Source organism: Chrysemys picta, chromosome 5 (assembly GCF_011386835.1).
Source record: "Chrysemys picta bellii isolate R12L10 chromosome 5, ASM1138683v2, whole genome shotgun sequence".
Lineage (NCBI taxonomy): Eukaryota > Metazoa > Chordata > Testudines > Emydidae > Chrysemys > Chrysemys picta.
In genome coordinates, this window is record NC_088795.1 from 119,395,096 (window position 1) to 119,421,602 (window position 26,507).

The 26,507-nt window shown below is 43.8% G+C and overlaps 3 protein-coding genes across 3 annotated transcripts; 1 reads left to right on the top strand and 2 right to left on the bottom strand.

Moving 5' to 3' along the window:
- Nucleotides 1-363: 363 nt before the first annotated feature.
- Nucleotides 364-2,514, bottom strand: CFAP184 (cilia and flagella associated protein 184). Its single transcript, XM_042855501.2, has 2 exons — nucleotides 1,485-2,514; nucleotides 364-1,150 (listed from the first exon to the last, which is right to left on the bottom strand). Exons 1-2 carry the CDS (start codon nucleotides 2,367-2,369, stop codon nucleotides 605-607), a joined length of 1,431 nt encoding a protein of 476 aa, XP_042711435.2. The 5' UTR covers nucleotides 2,370-2,514; the 3' UTR covers nucleotides 364-604.
- A 242-nt stretch (nucleotides 2,515-2,756) lies between these two features.
- On the top strand, nucleotides 2,757-9,952 carry TADA2B (transcriptional adaptor 2B). The gene is made up of 2 exons (XM_005300286.4): nucleotides 2,757-3,099; nucleotides 6,353-9,952. The coding sequence occupies exons 1-2, from the start codon at nucleotides 2,830-2,832 to the stop codon at nucleotides 7,343-7,345; spliced, it is 1,263 nt and encodes a 420-aa protein (XP_005300343.1). The 5' UTR covers nucleotides 2,757-2,829; the 3' UTR covers nucleotides 7,346-9,952.
- Nucleotides 9,953-13,134: 3,182 nt separating this feature from the next.
- On the bottom strand, nucleotides 13,135-26,194 carry GRPEL1 (GrpE like 1, mitochondrial). The gene is made up of 4 exons (XM_005300287.4): nucleotides 25,886-26,194; nucleotides 22,419-22,587; nucleotides 20,574-20,655; nucleotides 13,135-15,281 (listed from the first exon to the last, which is right to left on the bottom strand). Exons 1-4 carry the CDS (start codon nucleotides 25,957-25,959, stop codon nucleotides 14,935-14,937), a joined length of 672 nt encoding a protein of 223 aa, XP_005300344.1. The 5' UTR covers nucleotides 25,960-26,194; the 3' UTR covers nucleotides 13,135-14,934.
- Nucleotides 26,195-26,507: the final 313 nt, after the last annotated feature.

Sequence of the window (26,507 nt, forward strand, 5' to 3'; positions counted from 1 at the left end):
TGTACAGTGTATTCTGCATATAAATACAAGACAATTGCTATGTATTAATACTAAAACAAGCTCCTGATACATTGTTTTATTTACAATCTATATATATCACTTTAATTTTTGTAAAACTCTCTGAAGATATAATTCTCAAAACATGTGAGAGGTCGGTAAGTACACCCACTTTCGAGTTGTGAGGAACAGACTGCCAAGGCCACACAGTGAGTTAGTGGCAGAACCAGGACTGGAATCTGAGGGTATTTGACTTGCAGTTTTTTGCTTACACCAGAGGGTGATGCTGCCAGCGATTAGAATAGTGCCAGTGTGTGTGTTTTTTAAATGCATACTTAAAATATCAATATGATAGAGTAAATAGCCAAATATGCTTGGTTTCTTCATGAGCCATTGAAAAAGGCAGAACTTCATGGCAGTCTCCTGATGGAATGTATAACATTAAAACTTTGGAAACAAAGTTTTCATTAGATATGAAAGTGAGACTATTTCACCCTTTTACTATATTCCAAGCCTGTAAATGAAAAACAATTTCAGAGACAAATAAACCAATTTAAGTGCTCAATTTTTGTTTTTCTGTCTTTTAACCTCACTTTCTCCAAAATCCTCATTCTGGTAGAAAGGATTTTGCTTCCTTGATTTTTTTCTTTACGGCTTTGCAAGTAAGAGTGAGTCCAGCATGGTGACGTTTCAGCATCTCCAGCCGCTGACTGAGTACTTCAGCAGCATCCACCTTATTCTCAAAGTCCCGCAGCAGTGCCTCACTTCCGAGAAGCCCACACTTCTGTTGCAACTTCAAGTTGTGTTCCCGTAAACTATCCCTAGCCTGTTTGGTTTTGGTCAGAATCTCTCTTTTCTGGGCCACCAGTGTCTCAGTCTCCATCAGCTGGGCCCTTTGGTCTTGATTCTGAGCTTCTACAAACTGGAGTTTTTCTTTGAGCTGGGTCAGGACTTGCACTGTATTAGTGATCTTCTTCCGGAGCTTGAGAAGCTCTTCATTGCGCTCCTCAATCTTCTCATTGTAGGTCTGGTTCTCTATCTTCAGCTGCTCAAAGTCTATCAGATGCAGTCCTTCTGCCAGCTCCTCTTGAGCTTTCAGGCTTGCTTCAAGCTTTTCAATCTTATGCTGCAGTTTGATGTTTTCCAGGCGGACCTAGAATGGTAAAAATGAGAGACCAGGAAAGATTTATTAGCGTTTCCAATCCACCTCTCTATCAGGATAGGCCTTCTTTGTGCTTTGTCAAGTCTAAGTATAAATGACATAATTCCTGAAGCATCTTCCACTGATTTTTAGCAGGTGCTAGATACCAAGTAGGATTTTCAAAAGTGGCTCCTTCATTTGTAGGTGCCTAACTGCTTTTACAAGGTGAAGATATCTACGTTAAAGGGGTAGGTACTCTAATGTGATGCTAGCTGTGGCCCCACATCCCATAGGAACCATGGACGCTGCTCTGGAACCACAAGTCCCATGTTAGGGGTGGCCTCACCTCACTCATCTCGTTCTCTTTACGCTGCTCCTTGGCTTGGATGTGCTCCACCTCCTTAATGGCAGCTTCCTTCCCCCCCAGCTGGCGCCCCATGGTGAAGAGGGTCACTTCCTTCTTGCAGGCCTGGAAGGCGAGCCAGTCGGCGTTCACCTGGTCCAGCTTCTCCGTGCAGCGCTGCTCCAGGTCGTCGAGCTGGAGCTGGTACCACGCCCTGTGCTGGGCCAGCTGGCTCCTCAGCTCCTCCAGCATGGCCAGGTAGCGTGTGTAGCGCTGCTCCTTGTCGGAGACCAGCTCCTCCAGCTCCACGCGGGGCGGCTCCTCGCCCTTCTTGCGGAAGAGCTCGAACAGCTTGAACTGCAGGTGCCCGTTGTACTGGCGCGTGCGCTCGCGCTCGGCCAGCAGGAGCCGGTACTGCTCGGTCAGCTCCGCGCGCCGCCGCTGCTCCGCCGCCGCCGCCGCCTCCTCCCGCCCTTCCTCTTCCTCCTCCTCCTCCTCCTCGTCAATGGGGCTGCCCAGCTCCAGCAGGGGCAGGCTGGGCCGCCCCGCCCCCCAGCTCTCCTGGGGGCTTAGCACTTCCCCCACCTGCAGCGGGGGCGGCTCCTCGGCCTCGCCCTCCGTGAAGCTCGCGCTGGTGGGCGCCTCTGGGGCGGCTCCCGCCTCTGTCTCGGGGCTTCCCTCAGCGGCCGGGGAAGGAGGCTCCGTGCCCGCTCTGGGTTCCGGCTCTGCCGCCACCTCCTCCGCGGCAGCCTCTTCCCCCGACGGCTTCTCAAGGGGGCTCTCGCCCCCGGCCTCCTCCGGCCTCTCCTCCTCCGCGACGGGCCCCGGGCCCTCTGCCTCCACAGGGGACTCCCCGGGGTGCACCGGGGCCTCGGCCCCCTCCTCCATCCCCTTAGCTGGGCCCTCTACCGGGCCGCTCCACGGCTTGAGTCGGACGCGTCGGTCTCAGCCCCACTCGCTTTGTTGTTTACCTGTCTTCTCCGTTGCCAAGGCAACAAGGCTGGACTCGTTCAGCCAATGGGAGGAGTAGCCTCCTCCCTGCGGAGACACTGTGCCGACGCCCCAAACTGTTGGTCGACCACTCAGTGAAGGGGCTGCCTAGGGTCGCTTACCTGATTGGTTGTAGTGGAGGCGGACGGAACCAGAGCCTCGAAGTCTATTGGTCCTTGGGTTTTCGCCACGCCTCGTCGCCCTCACCCTATTGGTTCACTTACGAGGGGCGTGTCCGATTGTTTGGCTCTATTGGGCTCCCACTACGCGTCCCCGCCCCTTGGGCGCGCTGCCATTGGCCGTCCCTGAGTGTGGGCGGTGCCGCGCGTGCGCAGGGCGGCGCGGCGGGCGGGGTAAGATGGCGGAACTGGGGAAGAAGTACTGCGTGTACTGTCTGGCTGAGGTGAGCTCGCTGCGTTTCCGTTGCACCGAGTGCGCCGACATCGAGCTCTGCCCAGACTGCTTTTCGGCAGGCGCCGAGATCGGGCCGCACCGCCGATGGCACGGCTACCAGCTGGTGGACGGCGGCCGCTTCACCCTCTGGGGGGCCGAGGCCGAGGGCGGCTGGAGCAGCCGGGAGGAGCAGCTGCTGCTGGACGCGATCGAGCAGTTCGGCTTCGGCAACTGGGTAAGCGCGCGGCCGCCGGGCAGCGCAGGGGGACGCGGAGCTCAGAGCCCCTCTCCTCGCCCGGCCTGGCAGCCTCAGGGCCGAGCATTGCGCTGGCCTGTCAAGCCGTGGGCTTGTCAGGGAGCCGGTCTCTGAGTCGGTGCGTCAGGGGGAGGTTAACGCTGCGTCGGGACCTGGGACCGCTCCTCAGTGGGGCTCCTCCGGCTGCGATGTGCCGTTTCTATCGTCCCCCGGTCCAAGAAGCGGGCCCACAGCTCCCCACGGGGAGATCCAGCCGTACCCCCCGCCCCTTCCCCATTCCCCCCTTCTGCCCATCCACCTCCTGTACAGCGTGTCAGCTGTACGGCGTCTAGGTGCTGGCAGCCAGCCCCCCGCCCCAGCTGCTCCTTTCCGCTCAGGCGCGCTCCATGGTCTGGGTAAAATTCACAAGTCTTTAAAATAGAAACTCTGGCCTCTTGTTGCTCGTTATACCTGCGATCACTGAAACCTGAACACTTTCCACACCATAGAATCATAGAATCATAGAATATCAGAGTTGGAAGGGACCTCAAGAGGTCATCTAGTCCAACCCCCTGCTCAAAGCAGGACCAATTCCCAGCTAAATCATCCCAGCCAGGGCTTTGTCAAGCCGGGCCTTAAAAACCTCCAAGGAAGGAGACTCCACCACCTCCCTAGGTAACGCATTCCAGTGTTTCACCACCCTCCTAGTGAAATAGTTTTTCCTGATATCCAACCTGGACCTCCCCCACCGCAACTTGAGACCATCAGACTTGCTAGTGCTGTTTATGCTGCTGCTGGACAAACTTCACTTCTCTATGTGGCATATGTAGTCAGTCACTTTCTGGGTCCCATGCATAGGTGTTGAATTGAGTCTCTGGCTAGTGATGGCCCATACAACAACTTTCTGGTCATGACCAGACCAACAGTCTTGGTCCAACTTAAGGTTTCCACTTAAGGGAGTGTCGGGGGGAATGTTCAATTTCTGGTTATTACATCTGTGAGGAAAACCTGAACAAAATGATGCTGAGCTGTCTTACTGAGTCTGCAAGAGCCAAAATGGTAACATGGAGATGGCAACTTCTTCCTTCTTCTCAAGAAGATAACATTGAAATGTTATGACACTTTCAAAGTTAGCATTAACTGTTGACCATGTTGACACAAACATCTGTTTATTTTAGGATAGTATGCAGGGTATGAATAACATCACTTTTGAAATATTCTTGTGCCCTGTGGCATTGTATATAGTACTTGAGATACAAACACTGCAGGTGAGTGTCTAAAGTCAAAGGCTCTATTAAATAGCTAAATTAAGAATACTTTCTTAATAAAAAGCTTTTGTGAAACCTTGGGACTTTATTTTTGTTTTTAATCTAAAACTGACCCATCAACAACATGGCTTTCAGAAAGGGTCGATCAAGTTTTATGTCTGACACCCTGTAGCTGTTTCATAGTCCATAGGTGTGTGTGTAGAAATAGTAACCAAAGAACCCCACAGATTGCTCAATAACTTAGTATGTGCAGGGGGGATTCTAGTAAAGGAAGTGCTTCCCCAAAGATTTACAACAGAATCTGTCATCTAAAAACGAACAGTAAAGATTTCCCTTCTTACACAACTTCCCATCCCAGTTTCATTGCAGATTTGACTCTGTTTACTCCTTTGTTTCCTATTCTCATCACACCTGTCTTCATTGTATTTATGTTTTTCACTCCATTATGTCACAACTGTCAGGTCTCACACATCCTTTTTAATCTACACTAACAAAATTTTCTTTGTTTTGGTACAATATAGGAAGCTGACTCAATCACCATTTATGTTGATAATTGGTTGAAACAGGGCTTTTCTTCAGAAAGACAGCAAGATACCTCAACTCATCCAAGCTCGTACTGTTTAGTGCCCTACTGCACATCCCATTTTTTTCATAAATATGAGGGCAAGTCTTTTTTTTCTTTTTGAAATTTTTACTGCTTAATAAAACCTAATCTCATTAAATACACTTCTTATTATGATGGCTGTGGCTTTTTGTTACCTAACAAACTATTCTTGCAGAGATGTGCAAGCACTAATCTTTCTCACCTGTGTACTGTGTATTTAAAAAAAAAAGGGGGGGGGGGAGGAGAATGGGAAATATGATCCAAATATTGAACTTCCACTTCCAAATGAGCAAAATTAGATATGAAGGCATCAGTTTTGACTTCATGGCTAAGGCTGCATTAAGAATTACATTTAAAGAACTAAATATCTCCATTTCATAGTTTAATTATTGAATTCAATAATAAATATTCATAGAACTGAATTTTGCTTCTAAATTTTCTTAGAAAAATTGCTACCAACTTCTGCAGGACAAAATACTTTTTAAAATTTTGTTTAGAGTTTTCCCTCTTCTTCCTCCATGTTTCTCTAGTTAAACAACCACATACACACATGACTAGGGTACTAGACTTAGGCCTCTCATTTGTTTAAATGTGTACAGTTTCAGTGTTGCAATCTTTTTCCCCTTCTGTAAAATGTTGGAGTGAAGCGAGTATGAAACTCTGTTGAGAGGGAGGACCTGAGTCATGGAAACAACTTTTATGAGTTGAATGATTGCCACTTATTTTTCCTACACTATGTGCCAAGCAAGCTGTTGAATAAATAGGATTGTTTGATCCTTTCTTATATTTTGCAAAGAAATGTGTTAACTTTTGTTCCCCAGAGAATTTTGACATATGATTCAACCAGTGGAATTACTCTACTTTTTGCTAGATTTCAGGGACGCTACAATACTGTCAAGGTGCACTTGATATTGAGACATGAAAGGCCTATATTTGGCAGTGGCCCTGAGGATGTCACTTCCAGATGGTGCTCATGTAGATCCTGGTGGTGTCTTGGGATTCACTGAGAAACTGATGTAGCTTGTTATGTTAATACTCATGGTGCCAGCTTCATGGAATACTATTAGTAGCATCTGTCTTAGAGCTTAGTCACTGAGGTGCTGTTCACATCTGTATACCTTCTAGAAATCTAGCTAGATCGAGGAAACATCTTGGTGGAATAAAGAGATATTATAGGAGGGGTGGACTTTATACTGGTCCAGAAGAAGACTGTGTGAATGCACAGTAGAATGGTTAACCTAAATATTGCTAGAAAAACAAAGATATTTCAGGTTGATGTGTGGGGGAAAACATGAGAGGTTATCCCTAATAATTGGGTGTATTTTTAGAACTGAGCTAATAAGTCAAGCCATCACTAATTTCCTTAATTTTCTCCTTCTAGGAGGATATGGCTGCTCATGTTGGAGCATCCCGAACTCCCCAGGAAGTTATGGAACACTATGTAAGCATGTATATCCATGGCAACCTTGGAAAAGCCTGCATCCCTGACACTATACCTAACAGAGTGACAGATCACACTTGTCCTAGTGGTGGCCCACTTTCTCCTAGTCTGACCACACCCCTCCCTCCTTTGGACATATCAGTGGCGGAACAGCAGCAGTTGGGATATATGCCACTTCGAGATGACTATGAGATTGAGTATGACCAGGATGCTGAGACTCTGATCAGTGGTCTTTCAGTGAACTATGATGATGATGATGTGGAAATAGAATTAAAAAGAGCTCACGTTGATATGTACGTAAGAAAACTTAAGGAAAGGCAACGGAGGAAAAACATTGCACGAGATTATAATCTGGTACCTGCCTTTCTTGGGAAGGATAAAAAGGACAAGGAAAAAACTCCAAAACGGAAGATCACAAAAGAAGAAAAGGAGTTGAGGTTAAAACTGAGGCCTCTCTATCAATTCATGTCTTGTAAGGAGTTTGAAGACTTCTTTGAGAACATGCATAAGGAGAGGGTACTTCGAGCAAAGATTCGAGAACTGCAGCGGTACCGTCGAAATGGAATCACCAAAATGGAAGAGTCAGCAGAATATGAGGCAGCTAGACATAAACGGGAGAAGAGGAAGGAGAATAAAAATATAGCCAATTCCAAGAGAGGAAAGGAAGATGGTAAGGATGGGGAATTTGCTGCAATTGAAAATCTGCCTGGCTTTGAACTCTTATCAGACAGAGAAAAGGTGCTCTGTAGCTCTCTAAATCTGAGTCCGGCACGTTATGTGACTGTGAAAACTATAATTATTAAAGACCATCTCCAAAAAAGACAGGGTATTCCCTCAAAAAGTCGCCTTCCCAGTTATTTGGACAAGGTACTAAAGAAAAGGATTTTAAACTTCCTAACAGAAAGTGGTTGGATATCTAGGGATGCTTCATGAAACTCGTCTGATTTGAAAGCTGAGTCAAAGTGAATAAATGGCTCATCGTGGGCCAAATGACTCTGTTACTTTCTCTCCCTCCCCAAAGATAGGATTTTTTTCCTGTAAAACATGAGTATTTACAATCCTCTGTCCAAAAGGATGCTCTTACGTTGGATCATGGAAAATACCAAACTGTAACTTCTTGTGTGATCTTAAAGTTAAGTACTTTAAGATAAAGGATTTGTCGCTAAATATTCATTGCAGAATGAGGTGGATCAGATTTCATCTCTTTTGGAACATTATTGGAACGGATATGTTCTTACTTTGATTTATTCAAATCCAGTAGCCCAAGGCTAGTTGTTATACTCTCTGCTGTTGGACAAAAGGGTTATTAGTGCAACACTTGCTTGTTTTGGGGTGGGAGATGGAAGCATTCATTTGGTGGAGCCTGTCTTGTATCACTCTCTTCATGGTGCTGGTAGCCAAATGAAACTTACAAAAATTCTGAGCTTTGAAGTACAGAACACTTGAAGTGAGCATTTTGTGACTAGTGCTTAGCTTCCTGCATTCTTTACTCAGTAACAAGGACCTGTATTGTGGTAGAGTGATGTGAGCACATATAGAAAATGCAAGAGGAGGTGAGTCAACAGGATGGGACAGGGACATGGAATATGGTGGATAAGTTGCTTCCAGTCACTTCCCTCATGGAGCAGATTCTTAAAAACTTATTTTCACACTGAATTGCCTCTTAGGCAGATTACTCCAGGGTCTGTGCTGGCATAGATCCTGTAGGAAACTCCTGTTGCAGACAGATAATTCAGTAGCCACAGAGTTCCCTGCCCCTACTCTGGGCATGGGGGGGCTTAACTGGTCCAGCGAAATGTAATGTTCTTCTGAATCTGGTCAGTTGTTAATGTACATTTTCATCTAATACTGATGTACAAACCACTGATGTAAAAACATGGGAGCTACTTCAGACTTGCAGCTAAAGTCCCCTGCTCATTTAAAAAATATGAAACTAAATCAAGCCATTACATGTTGCCCATTGCACATATTTTGCTTAAAATACGTTGAGACAAATTTATTGCAAATGGCAGCAAAAATCTTAATTTGCTACTTGGTCTACTTCAGTACAAATAATGTGATATTTCACTGAAAATGTGGCATACCAACCTCGTAGGTAGCTTTGGGGGGAAAGGTGTGGGTGGTGGGGTTTTTGTTTTTGTTTTTTTAATTATTGTTAAAGGGCTACAGTCCAAGTTTGGTGCTTGCAACAAGCACAAGTTTCTCTCCCTCACTCGAGCATACAAAAAGAAGTATCTGATCCATAAAACATTAATCCTATTATCAGATTTTTAATTGAAGCAGGGAAAGAATCTGAAGAATTAAAGCAGAATTTTTATTGTTACAAGTACCTTACCTGAGTATATCAAATAAAAAAAAATTGGTTATAGTTGATATTCTTGTAAAATGCAGGGAACTATGTGCTATGTAGGGTTTTCTGGGTTTTATGTTTTTTAATTCCTTGTTCCCTGTGTTCTTGCTGGCTTTCCTTCCTTAGAGCATCCCTGTTTGGAAAGGTCTCTAACAGTAAGCTAACTTGATATGTTTGGAATGCAGGCACTCTGAAAAATTGGGACTTGAAGATTTATTAAGATAACTAGAAAAAAAATTGAGCATTCAGAATGTCGTAACACTTGTTTTGATATTTCATGCAGTGGACAGAGAAGTAATCACCAAACCCTGTAATATTCTTTCAAGCTGCAGAGTGAATTCTACACATGGAATTCTGAGTGTTCTTAATTGTCAATGTATCCAGCATTACCAAAACAGTGTTAACAGTGAGTCCTAATAAGAGAATATTAGTACAAAAGCCAGCATTTCCAAGGGAATCTATGGTGCCTTTTTCTTTTGAGCTTGGTATCTTAAGTCTCTTCAGAAAGGTAAGGACTACGTCCCCAGCTGTATAAGGCTTTGTTTGTCATAACTGTAAATGGCTTGTTGTAAAATACTTAAGACAAAACTGTCAGTCCCACGTTTTTGTTTGCAGTATAAGTGACTGCAATGTGCTCAACAGCTCTGAGAACCACCTCCACTTGTCGTGTGTATCCTTTTGTGCATGCACAAGTTCAGATACTACAAACTGTGATAAGTTTCCATGCCCTACTTACATGGAAAGGGGAAAGATGTTCTCAAGCTGTCTCTGTTTTCACGCCTGGTACTGGATTAGGTGGTTGGTTCTTCTTTTCAATTTGTAAACCCTGTTATCTGGGTGCCATACCATCACCATACATTCAGTATTCTGGAACCTCAGCTGCATAAATAACTTTCATTTAGTGGTTTTTTTAAATCTACATCACTTTTATACTTCTAAGGTGCTCTGGCACAACTCTTAGTGGGTTTAATTGAAGCAATATTCTGAAGCCCATCTGATGGATAACTAAAAGAATCAGACTTCTAGGCACTCGTATGATTCAACTAAACATTGTATAAATCAGTTCTTCTGCATTTACACTTTGTAGTTTCTGAATTCCTCAGCCCTTCCAAAAATGTTACTTTGGTGCTAGACATAACTTATTGAAGATCTGAATGAATGTAAAATAAAGTATTTTTAATGTATGAAAACCATGGATATCAATACTTATTTCAATCCTGGAAGCAGATTCAATGATGCAAGAGTGTTTATTAGCTTTGACTGCTAGTCTGTTGGAAAGGGCTTCCCTAGAAGCAAGGTCTTATCTTTAAATAAAAGGATAGTTGACAATGACTTGGGCTAGAGCAGGGGTGGCCACATGCAGCTCTTCAGAAGTTTATATGGCTTCTTGACTCCGGGGATGGAGCTACAGGTGCCAACTTTCCAATGTGCTGGGGGGTGCTCACTGCTCAACCCTGGCTCTGCCACAGGCCCTGCCCCACTCCACTCCCTTCCTGCCCCCTCCTTTGCAGTGCCCTCGCTCCTCTCCCCCACTCCGAGCCTCCTGTATGCCACGAAACAGCTGATCAGGAGGTGCGGGGAGGGAGGGAGAGGCACTGATCAGTGGAGCTGCTGGTGGGTGGGAGGCCCTGGGAGCGGGGTGGGGAAGCTGATTGGGGTGGGGAGGGGCTGCTGATGTATTACTGTGGCTCTTTGGTAAATTCTGGCTCCTCCTCAGGCTGGCCACCCCGTGCTAGAGGATACGGCTCTTCAGCATTTTCCTATGGAATTGATCTCTTAGCCTAAGCCTTCCTTCTGTTATGAGTGAACTCTTTACATGTGCCATGCAGTTATCCTAATCCAGTAACTGACTGAAACTGTACTGCTTTTCTGCGGCAGAGGGTAATATTTGATAATAGCTCTCCAAACCGTACCAGTGCATAGACATATATATCCTTTCTTGTGCTGAATTAATCCCAACTTGCATGTTGCTAATTCACGAGGAACTGTTTTTAAACATAGATGCTATTTTTGACTTTCAGGGGATGCCTCAAATAGCTTATCTGTCCTAAGAGCTGAAATGAGCTTAAACTGTGACAGTTGAGCTTGTGTTTAGAGTACTGACCCTGTACTACAAGCACAGTGATACTCTCCATTTTAAGTACGCTACTATATCCTAGCCCTAACACTATACATCTATTGTGATCAACCAAGTTCCAATGAGGCCTTATCCAACCAGCTTTTTTTGTAACTATGAAACATTCACCCTCCCTTTACAAATGTGTACTAATCAATTTTGATTTTAGCACTATTTGTTGCTGGAGGGCTTGTACCAGTATGCTGGAATTAGGGAAACCCTCCCGCGTATTCTGTAGTTGTTCAAGGTGCTAGAATGGTTCTAGTGGACTTGCATGAATCAGGGTGCAGGAACGGCCTTGGGCTTCAGTTAAACCGAAGCACTTTACCATTTTTCTTCTGTAGGGCTGGTGTAGCAGTAGTGTGTGCCACTCAATCTCTTTTTAATAAAGTTCTTGCAAGATTGTTTTGCATGTACCCCAATTACTCTTAAACTAGGGTAACATAATACTGCAAAGAAGGAAGATAGCCGCTTCCTGTTAAGTGTATTCAGGTCAGTAGGCTTGGGTTTTATTTAAGAAAACCCAGTGCATTCATTTGAAGTGTGCTCTGGTGTAGGTGTGCTATACCCATGCCATGTGCTGCAGTCATGTAAAATCTAACTAATGGGGGCATTATACATATACAATGGGAAGAAATCTGTTAAAATGTGTATATCTATAACTGGGTTGTTTTTACATTAGTGATGGAGCCTCTATTTTAAGGAAAGGCAGTTGCACTCCTGCAAATAGAAGTGCTTGCACAGGTGTGAGGGGGAGAGAGGGGAAAAAAAGCAGGAGAATCAAAGGGAGCAGTTTAACTGCATCACTCCAAATAGCTAAAGCAGGCAAATCACTTCTCTTGCCCAGGAGAAGGCCAGTGTGAAATTGCAGTAATCGTACAGGAGTACACTCTCTGCAAGTACCTTTTTCTGTTTTATGCCATGGCCTGAGCACTCAGTGCTGGTACCTCAAAAAGAGCCCGTGGCAGGTTTGTGTTACTGGTCCAATGCTGCTTCTCCTGTCTCCTTCCTCAACCCCCTATGCTGTACTTCCTGCTCCTCATCTTACTCTTTCCCCCTGCCCCTTTCTTTCATGCTAGATTGCAGAGAGGAAGGGAAAGAGATTGTAGGTGAGCCTATTTCCCCCAGCTGCTCCTGCATGCATGGTTCTTGGTATATAACTGGTCACGCAGTCTCTGTTGCATGGACTCTCAAACGGGAAAGGAGACAATAGGCACAGACACACTAAAATAAAAGGGCCCAATACTGCCTGAATTCAAACATATCCAGTTTCCTGCTTATGGATTTGTGCTTAGGTCTGTATCTAGCTGTTTTGAGCCCTTTAGGCAGGCTATATGCACACTGTATGAATCAGTTCACCTTGTCCTTTTTGTTGCTATTACTGCAGGAGCCTAGCATCTACTGTAACAAGCTCCAGCCTGTTCCTAAGTGGGAAAAGCTACAACTGAAACAATTAGAGTCACACTAATTGCTCTCTCCTTTTGAAGGGAGGGAATTTTCAGCTCTTTCAACAGCAAACTTGTTTAACCAAAAACTGCAGCTTAAGCTGCTATATTCGTAACTAGAGTAACATTGCCCAAGTAAGCCACTGCTCTGTAATCAGGTGGAAAGCAGTAAAAAGCTGCCCATTGATATATGTAAGTAGTTCTCAAGAATGTGTGTGTCATTTTTACTGTGCCCCTTTGATAGCTCATGGCAGAGACAATTTTGATGTTATAAATATAGTGCTCTGCAGTCTAGGTCAGTTAATCAAAAACAATCCATACTGCAGCAATCCCCCTTCTTAGTGCTAGTGTCACGTTATGTCCAAACAGTTGCTTAACAAAAGCACGAGACTGTAACCAGCATCAAACACCTCATAGAGACACAACTGAGGCACTCAAACCCAAAAGGAGAGACAATCATGACTGTGTGTGTGCTGAAGGAGTCAAATTGCGATGACCTACAATGAGAGATTTCTCACAGACCTGGGCAGAGCTTGTTTGGGGATGCAACCTAAAGCCCTACCGCTTTTTCTTCCCTTCCCCCTGCAACACCTGCTGTAAAAGTCACAAAACCAAATACCAGTATGGTGACATCTATCCATTGATACAAAGTACTTTGCTAAGTGTTTTCTTATTCAGGTGTTATAAAACTTATGGCACCAGCATGATTTAAATTAATGCAGCCAGATTGGGGGTTTTTGCCATTACTGCATTCTCCACCATGTTATTAATTAAGTTGTAGAATAACTTCAAGGATGAAGACACCATGGGCTAATGTACAAATACCTGATGATTTATTCATTGAGAAGTTAGTTGGTATGAAATCAGCAGCTGTTGGCCAAGACAACGGTGATAAAATCTCTCTCTCTAGAGCGAGAGAGAGAGAGAGAGAGAGAGATGAAAGACTCCCTCCCTCTAAAAATATATATCAAAGAAGTGTTCGTTTAGTTTCTAACCTGACAAATTAGAAAGCAAAATAAATATCCAGACTTTTTTGCCTGAACAGAGACCAATTTAAAGGGAACAAACTAGACCCTCTTCTATTACAAATCAGCTGGCATGGTGCTATCAAATAATTCACTAGGGTGCATCAGGAGGTTTAAAAACCAGTCATTCTGTCCCTTCTCCCACTGCTACACAGAGAGGGTTCAGAGAATACATGTATACAGGACCCCAGTAACTACAGATAAGAATTCCTCCCAGCTGACTCTCACGTTTAGGTGACACATGCCTATACCACAAATCAACACCCAAAAATGTGGGTGTGGAATTTTTAAGAGTGCTCAGCTTTAGCTTAACTGCTCCTACTGAAGTCACAGAGTTTTACCCATGACTCCAGTAGCAACAGTTAGGCCCATGTTGAGTGCATTTGAAAATCACACCCTCCATGTCCAATGGGTGGGATGTAAACATGTGAAGAGGTAGAGGGAAGATCTTTTACAACATGGGTACTTTTTGGCTAAGGGGGAAGGGATAGGCCTGGTTATAGCCAATCATAGCTGAGGTTAACATAGGAACAGAATAAAAGTAAATGCCCAGCATAACCATTACTCTGTTCATAAAGTGATGCTGCTTCCCAGCTAGTGTAGTCAAGGCTAAAATATAAACCAGTAAACAAGAAAATAACTCTTATTAAGGAATGTAAATGAAGTAGAGTTCACTTGTGTTGTTTGATCCAGTTACTTTTAACCACAGGTCTTTATACCTCCACATGAATTATAAAAGGTAACAGATGCCAAAACCACTTTTATATACTTAACTTTTCTGGTGGTTACTATTTTGACCTTCAATATAGTTGCAAATAAAATATAGTCAACTGATTGTATTAAAAAATCCAGCGATTGGACAGTTTTTTCTTCTATAACTACTTCAATGCCATACAAATATTAAATGGTTTCCTTGAGAAGAGATTTTGAAGTATATGAATAAAAGCAATGAAGCCAATCCCCTCCCCCCTGTATTTTATTTACAACCTCTTAAACCCAGATCAGGAATCACACAGGTGTTGAAACTTTTGCTGTTCAAAGAAAGGCCCTATTCCAGGAAATAGACAGGTCATAGAAACAGCAATCCAGCAAGTAGCTGATGAGCCTGTCTGCTTTGTGAAAGCTGGTGTGGGCATTCGCAGACAGCTAATTACATGTACCTCTTCACACTGATACTAGGAAATGCAACACACAAGGACACACAAAGTCAAAGGGTTCTTCATTCTAAATAGTGATCAAACTGTTACCATGCAGTTTCCTGTGGATATATTTTGTATCTTTCAACTTAACATACCTTCTGTAGCCAGGATTATTACAGATAAAATGTTATCCAAAATACAGATGGCTTAAGGGCTCTTGTCAACTTTGCTTAAGTGCAAAATACAATACAAAAAATGCACTCTGGAGATCCATCAGATTATTTATGGTCCATTAAGAAATACAATTTCAGCATTTGCTTCAGCTTCACTGGTTAATTTAAGCCTTCCACAAAGTGTGGGAATGGAAAAAAAAAGCACATTGGGAGAGGAAAACTAGTCAGCCATCTAATAGTTGTATGGCATTTTTAATTCTTATAAATTGGGCCACTAAGATTCTTTCACAACTCCCACCAAGGCAGGCCTCAAGGTACGCCCATGCAGCTTATAGCCAACCTTGGATACTAATGCAATAGAACCAGGCTCCTTCCCTTCCACGGGAGCATGGAACAAAGCTTCATGTTCATAGGGATCAAACTTGGCTCCATCAGGATTCAGTTTGCGCAGGCCGTGCTTTTTGAACACTTTTTGAATCTGTACTTCTGTCATGACAAGACCATCATACAGGTTCTTCAGATGAGGGTTGTCATCCTTGAGTTCCTCTTTTGGAACACTCTCAGTTGCTTTTTCCAAAATGTCAGCAACTTCTAATAAGTCCTTGCAGAAGCTCTGAATCCCTATAACGAGATGGACAGCCATAAATCACAAGCAACATCAAATTTATTCTTCTTAAGGGAATATAGTTAATTTTACATTTAAAAAAACCCTAGTATTGTTACAGTTATCTGAGATCAGGGGAAAGTTAATATCCCTCACCCACGCCCCCCATTTTAGTCTGTGCATTTATGCAGTTTGTGCAGTGTCAGCATCCCTTGTTTGTGTAGATTCTGTCATACAGCAGTAGGAGAGAGAGTTATTAAAACTGGAAAATGCAATTATAAAACCAGAAAGTCACAGGTGGACTAATGGGCAGGTGTAGTAAATAAAACTACTTGACTCATTTTTAAAATTATGAGTAGATTTCAAATTGATACTAAATCAATTTCACTTATGCGTTTTTTTCCCAAACACATCTTATCAAGGGAGTTATATTTCTGAGTTCCTGCAGGCCACCAACCTAACAACAATATAAAAATATAGAATACAGAAGTGGATTGTTTGATTCTGGAATAGGGAAAGTATATGACTCCCTCAGCAAGTAGTCCAATTATTATGAAATTAGCCAAGAGACACAAACACAATCACCACCCTCAAGTTAAGTAATTCACTTTTTTCCCTCTCCCATCCTGGGATTTTTCTGGTGTCACTTCTATTTTGTCCGATCTCTCACATTGTTGTCCCACATCTGCATCTTCACTTGAGCTGCTCATAATAGCACTGAATGGGAAAAAAGGGAGAGGAAGCAGGCCCTTATTCAACCAGTAGCCTAACTGACCTGAACAGGGATAGAGCGGAAGATCTTATTCAGCAGAACTCCTCCCCGTTTCCCCCATGTGCCATTTAAAGAGGTGGGTTCTGAAGCCACACCTTCTGCCCAAAACTTCATTGCCTAGTTTCCACTGGGGATTTTAGCTGAGTCCCATAAAGCTCTCCCAGTTCATCCGACTTTTTAATGCAGTAACTCCAAGCAGAGCTATAGCACAATGGTTGTGTCCCCTGAAGCTGCTTGCTGGCTAGCTACAGTCATGATCAGTCCTTGCCTGCTGTAGGACTGTCTCCAGAAAAGTGGTCAAAGAGAGTGGAGGAGATTTTTCAGGAGCAGTGATGTATTTCCACATAAAGGTGAGCCAATGAGATGCTGCATTATGGACAAAATCAAGTCAAGACTATTAAAGCCTAGATTATAACCAGGGGAACTGCTGTAGCCAGGACACCAGGATTAGGTGTGAATATAAGTTCTAACAGAGAACTGGGTGAGACTGGCCTATGTGGCTGCCACTTAATGCATTTAGATATTCCCTCCTCCACCGACAAGGTTTTTTTTGGGTACTACCAAGGGGCAAAGTTATGTACATCAGCTAAAATTGAAGTAGGGTGCTGAGCTAACAGTATCCATGCAAGAATTCTATAGGGACCCTGGCTGCTCAGGGAAACTTTCCAAGTAAGTTTCAAGTCCACTTGATTCCTTCCTCTATGCAGGCCTAGAACCTGTGCAAAACAATGCAGACTTCACCAGCAAGGCCATGCAGTCACTTTAATATCTGCATAGTTTGATACGGGTATCTTTAGACACCGATAATGGATATGGGATTGTCAAATACTAAGCAAATGATTTTAAACCTAACAACTAAACAAAACTTCAAGTATAGCTACCTTAAACACTGAAAGCCCCAAATTAAGCTTACAGATAAAATGGCCACACCACAGAGTATGCAAATAGTTCAAGATCCAGAGCAGAGTGAAAACTTATTAACTTCAGAGAATCATAGAAATGTAGGGCTGGAAGGGACCTCGAGAAGTCATCAAGCCCAGCCTGCACTGAGGCAGGACCAACTAAACCAGACCATCCCTTACAGGTGTTTGTACAACTGGTTCTTAAAAATCTTCATTCCACAACCTCCCTTGGAAGCTTATTCCAGAGCTTAACTCTATGCTGAGTTAGGAAACATTTTCTAATATCTAACCTAAATCTCCCCTTCCTGAAAATTAAGGCCATTCTTGTCCTATCTTCAGTGAATATGGAGAACATTTGATCACCATCCTCTTTATAACAGCCTTTAACGTATTTAGAGACTATCAGGTCCTCCGTCAGTGTTCTTTTCTGGAGACTAAACATGCCCAGTTTTTTTTTTTTTTTTTTTAAACTTTTCCTCATAGGTCAGGTTTCCTAAATTTTTGATCACTTTTGTTGCTCTCCTTTGGACTCTCTCCAGTTTATCCACATCTTTCCTAAAGTGTGATGCCCAGAATTGGACACAGTACTCCAGCTGAGGCTTCACCAGTGCAAAGCAGAGTGGGACAACTACCTCCCACGTTTTACATACAACACTCCTGTTAGTACACCCCAGAATATTAGCCTTTTTCACAACTGCATCACATTGTTGACTCCTATTCAATTTGTGATCCACTATAATTCCCATCTATCCAGTTGTTTCCCATTCTGTAGTTGTGCATTTGATTTTTCCTTCCTAAGTGCAGTACTTTGCACTTATCTTTACTGAATTTCATTTTGTTAAAGTCAGACCAATTCTCCAATCTGTCAATGTCAATTTGAATTCTAATCATGTCCTCTAAAATGCTTGGAACCCCTCCCAACTTGGTGTCATCCTAAGTTTTATAAGAACACACTCCACTCCTTTATCAAGTCATTAGTAAAAACTATTGAGTAATACCAGACCCAGGACTAACTCCTGCAGGATCCCACTAGATGTGCCATCCCAGTTTGATAGCAAACCACGAATAACTACCTTTCAAGTAGTCTTTCAACCACTTATGCGCCCCCCTTATGGTAATTTCATCTAGACTGCATTTCTCTAGTTTGCTTTGCCCTTCTGCTGCTTACAAGATATCCAAGGCGATCTCAGATTTGAAATTGACAAACTTCTGCCAGTAAGAGTTTGCAGTTTACAAGTACTTGCACTTTGTGCTGTTGTGGATATCTGAATAAATCTCAGCATAGAGCTTCTGTTCCCTCAATGAAATAATTAGCCAAGTGTGAATAGACAATTTTACAATTATGTAAACAATCTGAAATTTTTCTTTCACTCAAGATTTACTTGAATCTTTTATACTGCTGTAGCATCGAGGGGCCCCAAGCACGGATCAGAACCCCACTGTGCTAGGCACCATACTAGTATGAATGCTTGTGAGGAGTGAATTTCAAATTAAAGTATTCAAATGTTCATGGAAACTGTACAAGAGTCCTGAATGTTGTCGAACTGAAGTCTGCTTCTTTTTAATCTTTATTTAATTGGCTATCCTGTTTTTAGGCTTTAACTGTGGAGTTAAACTAATGTTAACATGTAACCGTTCATATTGCTACATTTTGTCAACTGTAGGTTAGGAAAGAAGATGAAACAGTTATGGATTCACACTTTATAGGCTCAGATCCACAAAGGAACCTAAATCCCAGATTTAGGCACCACTGCAATCCACAAAACCTCCATTTGGCTGCCTCCTATCTCTGTAGGTGCCTAGACTCAACACCTACATTTATTCTGTAAGTGTCTTCAAAATGCCTAAGTTTCTATCTCCGAGTATGCACACTGCTGCCTCAGGCAAGAGCCCAGACGCTTACCCTCATGCCTAAGCCCTTACGCGATCTTCAAACCAGGGGAAGATGGGCAAGATAGCCATTGCCCTACCTATGAGGCCCAATCTGGTGGGCGTGTGCTAAACTTGCCTTACTCAACACAAAATTGTTGGGGGCAGGCCATGGCAGCAGAGGGACCTTTAGCTCAGTGGTTAGAGCATTTACCTAGAAAGCAGAAGATCTCAATTCAACTGTCCCTTCTGCCTGAGGAAAAGAGATTTGAACAGGGGTTTCCTATCTCACAAGTCAATAATGCCCTGGTCACAGGACTATGGAATATTCTGATGTAGGGGTCTCAATCTCTCATCTTGAAGCCACTCGATTTTGTATATTTGCAGTGGCCAGATAAAGTAAGAATACAACTACAGTCCAGTGGTTAGGCACTCTCCTGAGTGGTGGGAAATGCCTATTCAAATCCTCTCACCTCTTCGGGCGGGGTGGGGGTGGGGGGGAAATAACCAGGTCTATCACATCCAAGGTGAGTTCCTTAACCACTGTGCTAAAGGTTATACGGTAGGCATCCTGTATGTATGGAGTTAGGTGGGTATTGTCACTGTTCTGGCAAGAAACAACAGTTTTTTTCCACACCCCGACCAACATAGTTCTACCACTACAAGCTTTAAGTGTAGACCAGGCCTAAGTCCCTTTGTGGATCTGGGTCACAATGCTATCTTTTGCTACTACAATATTTACAATACAATACCATTTCCATTTTGCACATTTGTTTTCAGAGGATAAAAAGAGCTATTACAATATGCTTTAGTCAGAACTGTCAAACATGACATAAAAAGACACTTAGCACAATTAGCATTCCTTGAAGTTGGTGGCAGTTGCATGTGCTCAGCCCTCTGAAAATCGAGCTATTTACTTAAGTTAACGTTAAGCATTCATGAGTTTTGGCATTCTGACTTACCAGAAAAATCTATTTAAATTTCAACAGGCTTTCAAAAAAGTAATAAGAAAGCAAGTAGTTGAATACTTCTGGTTTCAGATCCCTTGCACTCAAATTTAAGATTGAATTTGGAGGTGGAGGGGTGGGGTGTTAGACCTGGGAAGAGGAAGAGAATTCAGGCCACAAGTTGCACTGAGACTTCACCAGTCCTATATGTGTTGGGTTTGGCTCCCTCACTTTCTACAATGAAAGCTCACAAGCAGTTAAATTCATAATATGGACTATGTTGCCCCTAGGTATTAAACAGCTAAAACTTTCCTAGTAAAAGCAGCAACACTTCAGTGCAGTATGGTAAATACTTTCCTTGTGAAACTAGTATAATAATGCCACATGTAATAAATCCAACAAATGCAGATCCAAACATGAAGATTATACATCATGTCAGTGTGCAAGGGCCATTATGACTCATACTTACTTATAAATATCTGGAAAATTTTGCAGACACCAAGCAATCCAGAGTTTTTTGAGGAATCCAGGTACATCTAAATCTAATGCTTCTAAAACTCACACAGTTTTCACCAATCCAGTGAAATCGTAATGACACTGAAGCATCTCAAATCACTTTAAATTTAAATCAGGATACTAACATTTCAGGCTCTCAGCAACACGTTATAACAAGGATATGCCAATATATCTGGGAGTTCCAAATGGTGGAGTTGTGGGTGAGTGGCAGTGTCCGCTCTGAATTTCCAAGTTTAATTTTTCAAGTTAGTATTACAGCACTTTACAATACAGCTCATGCACACAAGTAATGTCTCCACCCACCATACAACTTTGCCTCTTCTACCAATTTCTGGCTTCTTTGCCTCAAGTTTTCTGTATCTGCCAGGGCTCGCTTGTACTTGTCCTGAGGAAGAAGATAAAGCATATTGCAGAAAAGGTCCCATTACAGCCTGTATATTGCGTGCCAATAATTCAAACCAAGGCTCTTATTCTATTAATTTCATTACAAAGCAGCAGTTTAACAAACTAGACTCTGTGGTTTATTATGTTATTAAAAGTTACATCTAAATTCCAAACAATATTTGTACTTAGCACTTCAAATGAGTGGAAAGACTAATCCTCATGTCCTTATGATGTAGGCATGTATTCGCCTCATTTTGCAGGTGGAAAAACAGGGGAGGGTTCAGTACTTCTGTGTTCACTCTCTTGTCCACAAGTGGTTTTTTTGTTTGTGTGTTTTAGGGGACTTGGGGCAGGGAGAAGATACACAGAGGTGGCACAGGAAGAAAAGATGTGCTTCCAGGTTGTCAGGCCCAGATCCACCAAGGTATTTTAGGCTCCTAATGTCCATCAAAATCTATGGAAGTTAGGAACCTAAATACCTTTGGGGATCTGGGCGTCAGTGTGGGGTGGGTTTTTTTTAATTCTTAACTAGAGCTGTGAAGTACTGGAATGTCAAAAAGTTTCCCTCTCCTAAACCCTTATACATTCCAGACCAGACTTAGTACATCACATGGGATACCTCTGCACTGACTCAGTATGCCACAAGCATGGCATGATGTTGTCTTTTTATTTTTGTGTCAATCCATTTGTTATCAGCAGAGCAAAATAGTCTTACTTAGCCACTGGTTGGTGAACTGTCCTCACATCCTCCCAGACCTCCTATTCTCACCTGTTAAACATTCTGAACCCCACATACAATGGAATAGGACACTTCTGTACCTCTGCTTCCTGGCACCTCTGCTCTCTACCAGCTGAGGAAGGAATGCTACAATTTAGCCCATGAATGCAAATTTATCACATGCCAGAGTCACCATATACTAGTTTGTTCATCATAGTAGCCAACATCTTCAGATTGCAGGGGCTACATGTTTGCTCAGCTTTACCTTCCAAAACCTGTCTGCTCATGCTTCCTTAACTAAGGGAGAGACAAGGTGGGTGAGGTAATATCTTTTATTGAACCAACTTCTGTTGGTGAGAAAGAGATAAGCCTTTGAGTGCACTTTCAGGAAGAAAGAATGAGCATGCAGACCCAAAAGGCTGAAAATAAAGGAAAGGGCTTCAGGTCTTAGGTTATAAATAAAAATTAATTTGGTCTCAGTTCAGTCACAAAGACATTATGCAGTTTGGCACCTCTGGAAGTGCCTGTTAGAGAGAGATGCCAAGAAGCAAAACAGTAGGTTTTGCCACAGCAGGCTGGGGAAAAAGTGGATTGGCAGAAATTGGAGAACTCTGCAGAGTGTATTCATATGTTATGCCTCGCTCATGCCACTGCTATTGTTATCAATATAACCACTAAACTCAGATTTAGTTCAGTAGCTGGATAAAAAGGCTAACTCCTCCAGGATTACTAAAAGAGAAAGAGAGGCTAAGGAGAAAATATGTGAGTAAAGATAAAGTAGCTTATGTTCCCAGGCGTCAGTGATGAGTATTATCACCCACATTTTTCTAGATTGAAAAATAAGGCCCAGAGAGCCTATCAGCAGTCTGTTCCCAGCAAAATAACTATGTACTACTAATGGACTAAACTTAAAGGGAAAAGTCCAATTAGAATATTACATTCATGAAATAATTGCTACATAGTCTTATCTAGCTTGTGTACAGTGCACTTGGAACCTCACATTTTTCCTAAAATGTGTGCATGCTGGCTGACCAAAAGACCCTTACAGTCATTTCTTTTAGTTGCTCTTCCAATTTGGCTTTTTCTTCAATGAATATCTTCTCGGCAGACCTCGGTTCAGCCTTCGGTTTATTCTGGCTCTGACTCTGGTCATCTTCCAAGTTCTGTCCAGTGCTTTTCTGTTGTGTTGCTATGCAAAGCAACCGTGGAGAAGTCCTAAAGCAAACATAGTCAGAGCAATAGTCAGCTGCTCATCCTAGGAAAGATGAGTGGTTTGGGGACATACTGAACACTTGATTTGCCTTTATCACATACAGAAGAAACCTCCATCCTAAAGCCAGAGAAATGATTTATGAAGAAACTAAGGCTACAGTCCTGCAAGCCATGTGCATATGCTAAACTGTGAGTAGTCCCGCAGTGCATAAGATTTGCAAGACCTTAGTCTGTAGTTCCTTGCTAACTGTAACTCCATGTGATATGGAATGGTGTCCACAAGAATCTCTGCAGTCTTGACAGCCCAAAACTAGAAAAACTCTACAAGTTGGCCTAATCACTGTTCCATCTACCTGCACCCCCGCTCCTATTCAAACTATCTTGGGGGAAAATATCTTGGAAGCATTCACAGAAAGCTTGAAATTACACCCTTAGCATAACAGAGGCAGTATTTTCCTTCCCCGTTTAAAGAGAGGTGACTGCTCATTAGCTTTTTTGCCCCAAATTCTGCAATTATGAGGCATGGCATGTTTTTAAATAAAACCTTATTTGAGAACACATTTAGGAACACTGGTTAGAACTAAATCAGGCCTGAAAGGTGTGCTGAGGCCTCAAGTCCTTAGTCACATCAATTTACTGTTCTCTAGTGTTCAAGCATGATGGAAATCTTTTATTCATTAGCTGGATTCAGGTGTGCCTGTACAGCTGCAGGTGTCATTCTATAGCAAGACAGCCACCACTAGCAGGCAATACAGGCAAACACATTTTAATTATTTCAAATAAAGATTTATTAAGTTTACTAGGGAAAGTTTCAGATGGTTGAGGGAAAAATGAGGGCCACTTCCTTTTCATTGGGTATTTATTTGGAAACAAATCTACAACAATTTAATTTCCTAATGTCCTGATTAATTTACATTTAAGGCTGAAGTCTCATGATGCAATAATCTGCAACACTTCAGTCACGAAGTCTCATGATGCAATAATCTGCAACACTTCAGTCACGAAGTTTCCTCTAAAACAAAGGAATTGGAATAACTACCTGCTGGTGAAAAATCTAGAAAACTCTCTCATTTGTAAATGGCTAGTCCAAAAATTCAAGTATTGTGAGTAACTCGGAATCAGCAAAAGGATTCTATTACATTACTGATTCTTTGGCATCAGCAGAAATGGAGGTCTTTGCATAATCATCTGTATCTGACATTTCTTAGTGGTTCATTTAATTTAAATTATCTATTCTTTAGGACAGTAGTTATCAAACTTATTTGACCGTGACCCCCTTCTTTGTGTCTCTAGTAGTTTACACCCTCCCACCCCACCCGTACATATACTGATAAAAAAAAAATCAATATGCAACTCTCACTAAATATTAAAAACAATCAGGCATTGATTCAAACAGAGCCATTTCAGTATATAGTAATGTAAATTTTAAGTAAGATGCTGCTTACAGACATCACACTGCTGTTACTAGTGTGATGGGTATGCCTGTTTTTTGAAGCAGAGCAATTCTATGAATTTCACAAATGAGCCAACAATCCATTGTAATAAGAGCAAAAGCAAAACTGCATTGTGGTCGATGCTGCACATGGATTAAAGACTTGGCATAATGCTATGCAATCTTAACAGAAATCCATCAAAATGCACAGCGCCATCAAAGGACCTGATATGTCTGGATGAATCAGCTTTGCTAGCTATTCATTGCTGTGGGTAAAGTGTGCACAGTAATTTTTTTTTTGTCCTAAAAGCTTGTCATACCCCTCGCCCTCGAATACATTCTGCGTGCCGCTGGCCCCCACCCTCCAGTTTGAGAATCTCTGCTTTAGAATGATTTTGTGCCCATTTTTCCACGAGTGAGAGATGCATGTTTTGGGGCGGCAAGTGCAGAAATAAGATAGCACATGAGGACAATCCTCTTTCCCTAACGTATCTTTGCCTCTGTTCCTACAAGTGACTCTAGGCCTTTATTCACAAAGCCCCATATGCTTAGAACACCTACTTCTTACATCTTGCATCAACAACTTAAAACCTATAAGCCTACACACAGGTAGGCACTGCCATATTTATTTAGAAATGCCTTAATAAATACAGATGCAGCTGATTAACTTGAGTGAGTTTGAAAGTTGCCCAAGAGTCTCTTCACTCCAACCTGTGATCTCTTAAGAAATAAAGCACCTTTATCCTAGACACCCATTGCTGAATGACAGTAACTACTGGCTCCCACCTCCTTGCCTTGTCTACCTGATCATTAAATCCTTCAATAGAAATACATCCAAACTGTATGAGCTGTGAAACATGACATTTTGGGGAAAAATATGACATGAAACATGACATGCAGTAATGACATGACAGGACAGCACAGCCACAGATTGAGTGTGGCTACTGTTAATTTGCTTTCACAGGGGATTTCTCCCTGCTGTTACACTACTCTCATAAGTTTGGCAACAGCAAGGATTTCTATTGCAGCATTTAAAATGCCACTGAGTGGGAGATTATGCATTTTATTACACACAATCCTGCAGCCTCTATGGTGGGAGCGAAAAGTGCAGCCACCAGAACTACACAGTTCTGTGCAGCTCCTTGTGTGGTGCTTCTCACCAGTGAGCCACTGATTTCCCTCACATGGGCTGCCTCCCTCCCAACAAACAGGTCAAGCTTAAACCTTCTCTCCCACTCTTGGGGGTGGGGGGGAAGGATGAGACCATGACAAGGACATTGTTCTCTTGATGGCAAGGAGATGTGCCACACAGAGCTGCACAACTCCATCCCCTAAAGCAAACTGCCAACCTTGTCTCCCCTTGAGTGACTCCCTAGCTCTGTAGGGCCCCGCCTTTGCCCCTTTTTCTGCTGCTCTCCAGGGTAGGTGTGTGGGGCAAGGGGCAAGAATCTTCACTCCCCCACCCAGGCCGGGAGAGAGTCACCAATGTTCATGCCCCAGATGGGGGGAAGGAGGAGGAGGCCGAGCCCCGGCGAGGGGCAGGTGGTGATAGAGGCCAGAGACCCTGCTGTGGGCGGGGCTTCCCTAGGGCCTCGCCTATAAAACACAGGCCCAGGACAGGCTAACCCGGAGGAGACCCAGGCATGCGGGCCGGCCAACAGGCGCTGGGCTCCCCGAGCGGGACGGGGGAACCTCCTACCCGCCACCGCCCCAGGCGAGCTCAGCGGCCGTTCGGGGGAGGGGCAGGGTCTGGGTCTGCGCTGCCCGTGCTGCCCCGCCCCGCCGGCCCCTCTGCGCGCTCCCGGGGCCGGGCCGCAGCCCCCCAGGGGTGGGGGAGAGACGGGCCCATTCCGCCCGCGCCGCCCTTACCGCAGCGGGCAGCTCAGCAGCGGGTAGCGCCGCGGTCTCAACAGCAGCCGCACGCACCAAGCCGCCGCCGCCATGGCTTCTCCGAGCTGAGTGCGTGCTGCTCGCTCTCCGCCGAGCGCCCGGGGTCACGGCCAAGCCACCGCCCAATCAGCGGGAGGAGCACCCCTCTTGGGCCGAGAGTGACGGGACCAAGCTCCAATCAGCCGGGCCAACCTCCCCTTGGGGGTGGGGCCTGTCCCCTTCCTGGCTCATAGCACACTTGGGTGAGAAGAAGTTGAAAGGTCGCAGACGACTCCGTTGCCTTCGCTCAGGGGCGTGGCCAATTGGGGGGAGGTGGGGGAGGGGGAGACCGTGAGCGCTCTAGGCTGCTCTTCCCCCCAGCTTTTCCCGCACTGGTGGGCTCAGGCCCTGCGGGGCTCTCTGGGGAAGGGGACTAGGGCCCCCCTGCTGCCCCGGCCTAAGCCAGTGCCTTGTCCCCTCTCCCCCATCCAAGGCTGCCTGTGGTCGGGGTGTCCATTTCAGATGGGGGAGGGGGGAACTTTAACTCTGATTCCTGGGGCTACTTAGGCACTTAAACTCCGTGTTTTGGCAGGTAACTTAGCCATTAGCTGACAGGAGCCCT

Excerpts from the sequence above, each read along its gene's own strand:
- GRPEL1 (XM_005300287.4), bottom strand. The coding sequence starts at position 25,959 with ATGGCGGCGGCGGCTTGGTGCGTGCGGCTGCTGTTGAGACCGCGGCGC. Across the intron at positions 20,656-22,418 it reads AGCAACTAAAAGAAATGACT|GACAAGTACAAGCGAGCCCT; the intron begins GTAAGGGTCTTT and ends CTTCTTCCTCAG. Across the intron at positions 15,282-20,573 it reads AGAAGAGGCAAAGTTGTATG|GGATTCAGAGCTTCTGCAAG; the intron begins GTGGGTGGAGAC and ends ATCTCGTTATAG.
- TADA2B (XM_005300286.4), top strand. The coding sequence starts at position 2,830 with ATGGCGGAACTGGGGAAGAAGTACTGCGTGTACTGTCTGGCTGAGGTG. Across the intron at positions 3,100-6,352 it reads AGTTCGGCTTCGGCAACTGG|GAGGATATGGCTGCTCATGT; the intron begins GTAAGCGCGCGG and ends TTCTCCTTCTAG.
- CFAP184 (XM_042855501.2), bottom strand. The coding sequence starts at position 2,369 with ATGGAGGAGGGGGCCGAGGCCCCGGTGCACCCCGGGGAGTCCCCTGTG. Across the intron at positions 1,151-1,484 it reads AAGAGAACGAGATGAGTGAG|GTCCGCCTGGAAAACATCAA; the intron begins GTGAGGCCACCC and ends TTACCATTCTAG.